The sequence below is a fragment of the Natrix helvetica genome (genome assembly GCF_964273705.1).
Source record: "Natrix helvetica genome assembly, chromosome: 4".
Taxonomy (NCBI): domain Eukaryota; kingdom Metazoa; phylum Chordata; class Lepidosauria; order Squamata; family Natricidae; genus Natrix; species Natrix helvetica.
Window position 1 is genome coordinate 33413394 of NC_138550.1, and position 12208 is coordinate 33425601.

The 12208-nt window shown below is 33.2% G+C and overlaps 1 protein-coding gene across 2 annotated transcripts in view; it reads right to left on the reverse strand.

Moving 5' to 3' along the window:
- ABI3BP (ABI family member 3 binding protein) overlaps nt 1-12208 on the reverse strand; it is a 139210-nt gene that overhangs the window by 27106 nt on the left and 99896 nt on the right. Inside the window, exons 57-61 of one of the 2 annotated variants that reach the window (XM_081953296.1) lie at nt 9546-9614; nt 7532-7606; nt 6012-6086; nt 4436-4510; nt 769-843 (exon numbers count right to left, since the gene is read on the reverse strand). In XM_081953296.1, the coding sequence (XP_081809422.1) occupies nt 769-843; nt 4436-4510; nt 6012-6086; nt 7532-7606; nt 9546-9614 (369 nt within the window). The remainder of the gene's footprint in view (nt 1-768; nt 844-4435; nt 4511-6011; nt 6087-7531; nt 7607-9545; nt 9615-12208) is intronic. The other variant, XM_081953295.1, reaches the window with a different exon arrangement.

Sequence of the window (12208 nt, forward strand, 5' to 3'; positions counted from 1 at the left end):
TATCTAGATGTTGTTCACTTCTAATCCAATAAACCATGATCAATGGTCACATTGATTAGGCCTGATGGGAGTGATGTCCTAGAAAGTTTGCTCTCCTTGCTTTCTAAGAGACATAATATGCTTTGGATTGCTGAGCAGTTATTTTAATAGAAATAATACATAAAGAGTCCTGCCAGCCTATCATTTATTATTATTTAATTTGAGAAGAAGAAATATGAGATGAATAAAAAGTTATTATTCATTTTTCCTATATCACTTTCTTTTCCTTCCATTATGATTTGGTTGCCCTATTACCAATAAAGTAAATAAGAACAGACAACGGGTAAAATAAAAATTAAGAAACACAATTCTTTGTGCAAATAGAGAAGCCAAACTTTCCTCAATCACTTTTTCATGAAGTCATGTTTCAAATTTAGAAGACAGCAATTGTGTTTGTGGTGGTGTGTGTGTGTGTGAAAGAGAGAGAGAAAGAGAATAATATATTAAAATTTGACTTTGAAATGTAATATTACTAATAATATATTACTACTGATAGTGATATATTATATTAAAATGCACTAGCCAGTATTATACCAATAATACTTAACATATTGGCTCTTTTGAAAAAAAAACACTTTTCATATAGCTTTGTTATAAGCCATTATGGATAACTAAAATAAGTTTATGTTGATGTATTTCATCAGTTAGATATTGCATCAGTTAGATTTCCAAATACTAATAGCAGTTTCAAAAATCTCATCTATATGAATTTTATCAAAATGTGATTACCAGGTTTAGTCTTGTTTCTTCCTTGTTTGTCAGATGGTTTGGGTTTTGAAGGAATAAGTCCTGTTTCTTTTGGACCTGGAAAAAGGGAATGAGATATTCATTAGAAATCATGCCTTGTGTTTTATTCAGATAAGGGTACATGACTTAAAAACAGATGATTCCACGTATTTCTGGTAGCTGACTTGAAACAGTGCAATCATATATAATCAGTGTTAAGGAGAAAAAGCTAAACTAAGAAACAATATCTTGAATAAGAAAGATAGAAAAAAGGATATTATTTACCAATTTTAGAATCTTACAGAGTAACAAAACAAAACATCTGTGAAAAAGATTTACAATATAAATCAAAGTGTTATAATAAAAATGATGTTATTTTTGATAATCACGAAGGAATAAATTGTTTATTAATTTCCCTATGGCATGTTTTAGTGGTATTTGTTCACCCAATTCTCTACCAGCGAGGTCATTCTGACTTAGCATACTGAGTAGAATCCACGTAAAATGAGTGGTCCTGAGAGCAATGAAGACCCAAGTCATAAAGGAATTTAGAAGTAGTAAATCAGACCCAGAAGTCTACTGGTAACAGCTCCTGTACCCAACATAAATCAACAAGGACAGTTGCATTTTTTACTTGATGTAGCTTCTGGAGCATCTTTAAGCTAAGCATAACAGTGTAACTTGGATTTGGTAAAGTTATGAATAATTTGATCAATTATTCTGGTCCAAGCAAGATCAAACCTGGTGATCCATGGTTAAGAATGCCACAGGAAGCCAAGAGATCTAACAGGTCTAGGAGACCTGCAAATCATTCACAAAAGAGACCACTGATTGTTATGTCAGGTATTCTGAACATGAAATAGGATTAGTAAAATATGATATAGAAGTACTGAAAACTAGTGCACATTTGAGCTTGTGGTTATGTTTTTACTGTAACTACAAAGGTACTTCCTAATAATTTGGGATGTAATAGCTGTGTGCACATTTCAAGCATGGTCATAATATTTGTGTGTATGTATATCTCTATATACACAAATATTCAAGGCAGCTAGTGATATATCTTGTCCGAAAGAAAAGCTCTTCAAATTTGATATGATTCAAAACAAAGTAACAGCAGAAATCTTTCATTTAACACTACTGTTGGTAGCAATTTCAGTGGTTTTTTTTAGTTTTTCTTGCAGTGGATTTCTAGTCTGCCTTCAAAAACAGAAAAGAAAAAGTTCATGATTATGGAAGCAAATTTTATGACTTTTTTTTCTTGTGTTGAAATACTTGTGCTAAATCTGGCTGCAGGACAATCCTTTGGAAACTTGTTTTCTCTTCTAAATAGTCTCTTAGATCAGTGGTCCCCAACCTTTTTATCACCGCGGACCGGTCAACATTTGATAATTTTACCGCGGCCCGCTGAGGGGGGAACGTTGATTGTTTATGTTTTAGATTGCTTTGATTTAATAATTTTAATTTAATTGTATTTAAACATGACTTCAAAATAAAATACAGTTACACCAAAAAATAAATATAAAGTGATTTAACATTTTAACTCACTAGAACGTTAAATCAATGAGAACCCTGAGCTTGTTTCTTTGCAACGAGACGGTTCCATCTGGGGGTAATAGGAGATAATGACATATTTCAAGTAGGACTCATGGTATTGTCTGTTAAAAGTTTTATGTTTCTTTGATGTTGAAGGCTCTTCTTCTGTCTCTTCACTAGGCCTATTCTTTTTCCGAAGGAAACTTTCTAAAGACGTCTGTTTCGTATTCATTTTTGCTAATTTGTGGGTTAAATTTGAGCAAACACAATATACACGTACACCAAGCACTGTTAAACACAAGAAAGTACCGGAGAGAAGAAAGAACAGAGAGAAGAGTGCCCCGATATCACGATATTTTGCGCATGCACGGTATTGATGCAGCTTTAGGTGACGTCTCTCAGCTCCTGGTTAACCTCTCATCCATGGAAAGTTGAACAAACCCAAGAGAAATACACCACAGTAAATAAAATGGAAATAATTTAATGTTCCTTGGGAGGCCCGGTATCATTTGATCCATGGTCTGGTACATGGTCTGGGGGTTGGGGACCACTGTCTTAGATGCAAGTAGGGCGAACGTTGGCTGTCTTACTCTAAAAATACAGAAACTAAAAATATGGATGATAATATGGACATATACAAATGAGACTCAGTTACTAGATTTGGTCTGTAGCACTGTTGGCATGGATAATTTGATTGGTTAAGAATGAACTATTCAATGGGGGAAAGGGAAATAAGAATTTAAACCTGGATTATACTGTGCAGGAATGCATCTGTTTATCTGTGGTAAAAGCTGGTATGAAAGTCACTTGGGCAGAAGGTTAAAAAAGAAAGGCAATATTTTTATTATTGCCATAATATTTTGCCATCATCATTATTATCATCATCATCATCTTTGTCTTTAAAGGTTTCTGAATGACAAGTATTACTTTGCTTAGTATTATCATTATGGGAGATAAAATTAGCAGAATATGTTTACATGAATTCAAAAGATCTATTTGGACAACACTGAACTTTTGAAATTTCTGCACTATCATTTTCTGCAGTTTTATTTTATTTTATTTATAACACATATGGCTAGTTCATGTCTCCAGAGACTAAGTTAACCCAAAATTTTCACCAGTTAGTATTTTCCCCGTGTTGACAAGTTGTATTGAAATGGGAGCTCCTTCCATGCAGGAGACAATGTGGCTGTGTCCATAATATGACCATGAAACACACTGATAGAATTGTAGTATACTGATAGATATGTATACTGTATTGACACCTATGGCTTTGAGTACAAATAATTACCTGTAAAAATACTTCTCTATCTATTATTCTGCATTTGCAAAGAAACAGGCACAGGTACTTTATTTACAATCAGTTGTGGCTGTTTCCATTCACTGAGAGAATCACATATATTGTGACGTTTAATGAAGCAAATAAGATTTAGAGCACAGGTGACTTGATCTTTTTTCTACTTTTTCCACCTTCAGAAGAGTTGCTCCTCACTGTCTTCTTTCTTTCTTTCTTTCTTTCTTTCTTTCTTTCTTTCTTTCTTTCTTTCTTTCTTTCTTTCCTTCTTCCTTCCTTCCTTCTTTCCTTTTTCTTTTTTCCTTATTTCCTTCCTTCCTTCCCCTTCCTCCTGCTCATTCTCCTCCTCCTCCTCCTCCTCCTCCTCCTCCTCCTCCTCCTCCTCCCTTATTACTTTTGAATATACATCTGTTCCTTATAGTTTCATGGAGCACATTTAACTGTATAACATTAAGAAACTAAAATAGAAACAAATGTTCCATGAACAATGGAATGATGAAACAAAGAAAGTGGCTCAAACTTGCATCAGATGAAATACAAGTAACCTGAATATGATAGAGGTTAGATAAAATGCTTGGGTAAGTAATTTTCCTTGCCAGGTTGTTCAACTACATTGTTCAACTAGTACATGAAACAATAATATTAAAGTGGTGTTGCTATTTTAAAACTCTTTATGTGAAAGTCAACATTTACTGCATAGTTTGTGCCAAGGACAGCTGAGCATATGGAAAGAGCAAAAATACAAAAATAATGGTACAAAAATGGTACAGGGAATTTCTTGTCCTGCAAAACAAAACAGAAACAAAAAAACATGAGAAGAACATCATTTTTATTGTACATTACCAAGTGTTTCCTTTGTCTTTTCAGGGGCAACAGGTGCCATAGTTGTAATAAGATCTTGAGAGAATGGAATAATTTCTGCAAGACAAAAAATGGAGACATCATGAAAGAAATGGAAACATTTAAAAAGTTATTTTTCAGTAGTTTGTTTAATGTAGTTTGTTCCAAATAATTTACTTTCCAATACATTAAAAAAAATCTTAGCTAGAAGGATTTTATTGCAATTTCACAATCTTTTATACTGAATGAGCTCACCACCTAGTATAGACAAGGGTTTCAGGGACTTCTACTCGCTGTTCCCCTTGCTTATACATATGGATGTTTTTCTAGTAAGTGAATTGTCCATAGATAATCTGCAAGTGGGGCAAGATAAATAAAGGCAGCAATACTGTGTGCTGCAAGTTAAAATGGAGCAGGATCCCCTTGTTTTGAGCTTGTCAATACCTTGTCAAACTGATATGGATAAGTATTGAAATAAATGCTTATAAAGAGACATGGTAATGCAGTGGTTAGAATGCAGTATTGCAGACTAATTCTGCCAACTGCCAGCAGTTCAATCCTGAAGGGATAAAGATTGACTTAGCCTTCCATCCTTCCAAGGTCAGTAAAATGAGGAGATTGTTGGGGCAATATGCTAACTTTGTAAAGCACTATGAAGCAGTATATAAGTCTAAGTGTTATTGCTACTGCTATTATTCTTTGTTTTTGAGAAAAGTAACATATACTGCTTTTTAAAAGCTACTATGCAAGGGAAAATGTTACACTAGAATGGCATGTTATTGTAAACCAACTGTACTGTTTCAACACTATTCCAGTTTCCATTAAGAAATCCTTTTATGCAATGCTTTTTAGATAACATATATACCAACAAGTGAAATGTATTAGGGTATTAGGAAAATGTATTATTTTCACATGCATATATCTATAGAAAATAAAAGCTGAATTACAACTATGTCATAGTTGTCATTTAATATTAAATATTTGTCTAAGGCCTATTTCTAAGTTAAGAATTTAAGCACATACACAGTTTCTGAAAACATCAACCTTTCTTTGGATTTATGGACATTAATTAGTGAGTTCATGGTAATAATCATGGATGGAGTAACAATAGGATATAACATCAATGGCTAAAAGGCATATTTATTATTTTTAAAGTTTCCATAGTAAATTGTCAGACTACATAATTAGGCTAAACTCCTGAGAAAATTATAACATTTAATGATTTGCCATGTAAGGATTATTTTAAAGAATCAACATACATAAATATAAGTTGAAAATGTATATAAAAAGAGAGGGAAGAAGGGAGGAAAAGAGAAAGAGAGAGAGGAAAGAGCGCCAAAAGATCCTGCAAATGAGTCCTGGGATAAACTATATGCAATGTACTAGACTATTTTATGTAAATAGTCTCTAAAAGGGAAAAAGTGGCTGCAATCTAAGAATTACTGTATCCAACATTCTGTCCTGTCTGGATTTGTTGTATACATCCATAAATATATCCTGGCATACCCAGTGAGGAAGTTTAATGGTGCAGTTTTAGTGAAAGAAACAGTGTGATATAAAATAGCAATTATATATCTACCTGGTTTTGGTTGTTGTGTTTTTTGACCAGGATGATTTTTAGGTTTGGATGGATCATGATGTTTGATATTTAGACCTGAAAAGAAGCAACACACTTGATACGAAATGATGTTCTTATGTGAGAATTCTTTATCATAGTAATTCAAGAAAAATAATTATAGAAAATAATAGCATTCACAAAATAATTCACAAGAGAGACCAGAAGAACTAAAAGGAAAACAACGAATTTTGCTGCTTTACTTATAGTTTTAACAGAGTATTTTCTTGGAAGGATGGTGTCACTTTACATTTATTTGGCTCAAAATCCATTCCTACATAATTTTTTCCAAATCTTTGCAAATTCTGAAATGGTTAATTCTAACAAATGTGGAAGATACCAGCTAGACTACTCTATATCAATAGCAGAAAAAACAATATTTTTTCATCTAAATTGGAGGAGTTTGTCATAGAAACTCCGTTTGCAATGTATCTAAGTGTATGGCAGAGACCATGTCTGCCTGTGCCATAATGGCAGCATTTTTTAATTCATCCTTTCAGTAAATGCATTTTCAGAACTTCAGTTTCTCAGGAAAATGGAAAATAAGAACAGTTACAACTATTTATTCCAAGGGAGATTCTATTTTGCTGTTTAATCTGGCAAAAATGCTGGCATTTGCAACTCATTTGGGTCCTGTGTCTTGATCCTGTGCCTTGATTTAAGATATATATTTTTCTTTTATTTTCAAATAATTCTTTTTAGGGAATATGATTTTTTTTCAAATAGCTGAAGGTTGAAATGTTTTCAATAAGCAAATAATCTGAACTTTTCAAATTGACTTGAAAAATTCTTACAGGTCAGTTCCTATTATATTATAAGTCTTTAATTTAAAGGAGAAAATGCATATTCCTATTCAAATAGAAAGCATGTAGAATAGTTAGATGTGTACTGATTTAAATATATAGAATAAAAGGTTAACTTTACATCTGTTGTGCAATGTTCTCATGTTAAAGGTATTCTGAGAATAATCCAAGTTGCAAAGATGCTCTAAATCAGAAGAAATTGTTTAGGTTAATAGCAAAGACAACCTCCTGGCTATTTTCTAAAACTGGAAATATCTTTTACATGAGAAGTTACAAAAAAAGGAAACTTTTTTTAATAAGCCAAAAATGTGGTTAAAAAGGAAAAATGTTATTCTGGTTGCTAAGAATGAATTCATCCTTTTCTTTTATACTCTGCTGGCATGTCTGTCCTATATTTTAACAGATAAGAAAAAGAATAAATAGTTGCTAAATACTGTAAATGATTTTATAATGTGTGGGTTTTTTCCACTATTATTTGTATGTTGAAATGCATCTCTTTCTCTCTCTCTCTCTCACATGGGCACCCTCCCCCCTATTAAACAGATTTTTTTTTCAGTTTTTCATTTTAGTTATACACGATACGTGCTTTCCCCCACATTATTTTATGTGAGTATGTAAGATGGAACTCTATTAAATATATTTAAAACAAATTAGTGAAAGTCGAAATAAAGAATTACTCACTGGATTTGGTTGGGGTTATACCAGGACTGGAAGAAGTTTTTGGTCTGGTTGGAACTTGATGTGTTTCCTTAGGAACTGTAAGAAATTATACTGAGGTTTTTTTAAACTAATATCTCAAACTACAGAGAATACAGAAAAACAGTTCTACAAATATACACACATACACACACATCTCCAATAAAAATCAGTAATAATAATACAACTGTTTAATAAAACACGGTGTTATAAATATGAGCGCTGTTATAAAAATACTGATTAAAAAAAGATGAAATTCCAAAAATTAGACTACAATATTATTTCTCTGAACTAGTTGCAATGGGGTCTGAGATCTAGACAAGAGAAACCACCTTCCAGGCTCCTTTCCATTATTTAAATAAAAACACTGGCGTGGCTAAGTAAAAAAATGTGTTAGCACAGCTTTGTGAACTCTTACTCAAGGGAGCTGTTTCATCAAATGACAAGGAAGATAAATAAAAACATTTGAGGTCAAATGTATTTATTTATTTATTTATTTATTCAATTTATAGGCCGCTCCCTCTCCACAAAGGGACTCGAGGTCTATGAGTATTTGACTGGAATTTTCCAAAGTGTTTTTCAGATCTTACATGGTCTTCTGACTGAAAGATATACATGTAGACATAAATACACAGTAAATACGGATATAGTTTTCAGAGAGAACTATACCTGTATTTCAAAAGAATTCTCTTGAGAGAGTGTTCTTCACTCCCAGTCAGTAAAAGTCAGTTTGAAATAGCTAGGCTATTTTCTTCCAATTATGTGCATCTGGTTCTGCCACTGATGTGTATCTTACTGTTTTTTCTTCTGTTAAGAAGAGGTTTCATATGGTTGCACATTCTAATCATTTATACCTGAGGGCACTGTTTTGCCTACACGTGTGTAATTTCAGCTACTTCATGGGCAACTTCCAAATGCTTGGTGCTTGTATTGCCACCCTACTGTAGCACTGGTCAAGGGCTCACTACTAATCCCTCACTCTAACTTCCTTAACCAACCTTTTTTCCCTCTGAATGACTTGTCACTGAGCTATTTTTAAATAGAAACATAATGCTTCTTTCAGCAGAGTTGAAACAGCCTGAGCCACAAGTGTCACCCAGAAATGTAACCTGTTAGTCAGACAACTTGCCAGCCATTATAAACACCCACCTACACATAACCATACTTATTCACAATATCTTAAGAAAAGTAATTGATTATTGGTTTTCTCACTGCAGGTGGAAAAATGAGAGTGGAAGCAGGGATTCCATAAACACTTCCATAATATGTCTTGCATTGAAAGAGTAATGACAGCACCATTTGCCAGCCTTGTAAGGCACAGTTTTAGAACAGAATAACAGAGTTGGAAGGGACCTTCTAGTCCAACCCCCTGCTTAGGCAGGAAACTGTACACCACTTCAGACAAATGGTTATCCAACATCTTCTTAAAAATGTCCAGTGTTGGGGCATTCACAACTTCTGGAGGCAAGTTGTTCCACTGATTAATTGTTCTAATTGTCAGGAAGTTTCTCCTTAGTTCTAAGTTGCTCCTCTCCTTGATTCGTTTCCACCCATTGTTTCTTGTTCTCAGGTGCCTTGGAGAATAGCTTTATTCCCTCTTCTTTGTGGCAACCCCTGAGATATTGGAACACTGCTATCATGTCTCCCCTGGTCCTTCTTTTCATTAAACTAAACATACCCAGTTACTCCAACCATTCTTCATATGTTTTAGCCTCCAGTTCCTTAATCATCTTTGTTGCTCTTCTCTGCTTTTATGCCAGCAGACATTCCTGTAAGCTTATGAACTCAAGACTGCATTTAAACAGTTGTCTTGCTGCACCATTGATGCATACTCTATGGCTACACAATTTAATAATACTATGAAAAAGGCATTAATAATGAAGAACTTTAAACAAAAAGCTCAATGGGATGATAAATGTGATGACATCTCATTAGACATAAAATTCTCATTATTTGAATTTTTTTTAAAAATCTGAAAATCCATAATTAAATATATTACCTGTTGATGATTTTGCTTGTTCATTTTTAAAAATAATCTCTTCTATCTCTGCATCAATAATATCAATAAAAAATAAATAAATAAATAATATTCAGTATTATATTGTAAATAAATTGCAACATAACGTGAAAAGTACATTTCGGTTTCATTCCGCTATAGCAGCTAATGAATATGCATATTTTATTTGATCAAGTTTCAGTAACAAGCTGGATATGGAGCATAAGAAAGTCTTCTGAGATATGAAATACAAGAATTAGTTAGACAGTTATTTTACCAATATACGAGCATTTCACTCAGAGGCCAAGGCTCTGTCTGTAACTTTCTAAACCAAATATCTCTTTTCCAAGAATTGCGCTGAAAATAATCAGACAATCCCAGAAAAACATACAACTGCTTTAAGAAAGTGTTAACAGGTGTACTCCACTTCATTCTTTTGCCTTTTTGAATACCAAGCAATGCACCCCGGTAACATATACTGAATTGTTTCTAAACTCTTACTATGTATTTGTCTATGTACAGACATTATTTATTGTTATGAACAGAAAATGATAGGAATGCATTTGTTTGTTTAGAAAGGTTTTATGAACAATGGAGAATATAAAGATTGACTTCATTAATTATAATATAATTCTGCTTCTATATTGCATAAACATATACGCATCCCAAAGTTAGTTCAATTTACCAGAACCATTCTCAGACTGGAATATAGATATTTGCCTTTATTTTTTGCTACCTACAATTGTAACTTTTGAAAGCTACACTATGTGCAGTACATCTAGCTTAGTGTTTATGAAGAGTAAACACTCATTAAACAAACTAGCACTTTCATCCATCAAAAACTATTCAAAAAGTATTTTCATTATCTGATTCTTGAAATGAGCAATCATTAACATCCTTTTTCCTATATTATTTTCAATGTAAAAATAAAACTATATCTCTTTAAGAGCACAGAATATTTTTCATGCTGTTTTCAGTTAACTCTAATGAGAACATAATGTGATCTAATTGGAATATACTGTAACATACAATACTATTATAGAACATATGATGCTCATTATGCAGTATAGATTGGATGTCTTAGATTTCTTTAAGTATTGAATCGCACTCTCAGGAAAATAATTCCTAGCTATGGTCCCAAAAAAATAAAATAAAACAACCAACACAATCAGTGTATCGACACAAGATAAATAGGGATTTACCATGCCAAAGCTGCGGGACTTCAGTGCTGGTCTCAGTTTATGCTTAGCATAATTTTTCTCTTAGGAAAAAAACTCCCAAGAAATGCAAGTTATTGATGGACACATTTTTCCAGATCCCTGAGTTGTATACTGGCTGGCATATTTACCAGCATGCACATGTGAACTAAGTGTATTTTATAGAATTTAAAAGACAAATAAAATTCTTATATAACATAGTTTAAATCTATGTGCAAAGGAATTGGTGTCAATAGCTGACTGTTTTTGTATTAATCATCATTAAATTTCTGACAATTCAGACACAAAAGGCTTTTCCATGCCTTTTAAGTTGCATCTGTAGTAACCAACTTGAAGAGATGGTGGGCTATCTGTTGAAAAAAAACAACCAGAGGCCACCAAGGACACCACTGTTCCTCCAGAAAAGCTAAAGCTGTATCTCATTCCTTGAAGTGTCTCCTTTTATGGCCTAACCTGGCTACGTAGATTATTAGAAGAGGTCCTTTTGAGAATCAGCTCACTTTCACTAGTAATTGACCTAGTTAGTTCCTTGGCTGATAACATGCACATCCCCGGTTATAATGTGCAACCCCAGGAAGAATATTCCCAGTCTCCGAGGTCATAGAGAAGTAATTGTTAGTTGAATTTATTTAGATTTGAATAAAATTGATATAAAATTAATTATTTTTTATTTTTATTTTTTTAAGTGTGTATTTTTAATCATGGTAAGCTCTGAACATTGCATAAAAGATAGATGGAGCATACATTTTAATAAATAAATGGATTTTCATGCATAGAACAGCTGGGAAAAGAAATAAAAAAGCAATATTTTATTTCAAAGTAATTATTGTACATGGGAAGAGATACAAATGAGGTTTCTTACTAGATATTCATTTGGCATAATTAGAATTAGAAATATTACTGTTATTCATATGAATCGAAATAACTATAAGCAAAAATATTTTGGTAAAATAGGACTTTCCTAACTTACATATTTCCAAAGAAGATTTTACAAAGTCACCTGTAAAGTCTGAGAACCCCCTATTTGATATTCAGTACACTGATAGTACACTGATAGACTTACCGTTTCAGTAATAGATTTGTAGCTAAGATTGTAACTAAAAATGCTGTCATTTCATGCTAGAATACTGTTGCTTACAAGCCATTAGGAAAGAATTATTTGCATATATATGTTTGTGTGTGTGTGTGAGACAGACCTAGAGACACAGACCTAGCTAGGGATTTTGGAGGGGGAGGCACTGTGTTAGAGTGGTTCTTCTTCCTTTGAAGTTGGTTTTGGGATATGGGAATAGTCTAGTCCTAAAGCTCTTCTATGTGGGGGCATCACAGTTCTATGCCATCCCTACTTCTTTTTAACATCTACGTGAAATGAAGGAGGCAGTCATTCCTCAGCATGAGGTAAAGCATCATTAGCATTCTGATGTCCCTCAACTATATAAATCTGTCCCC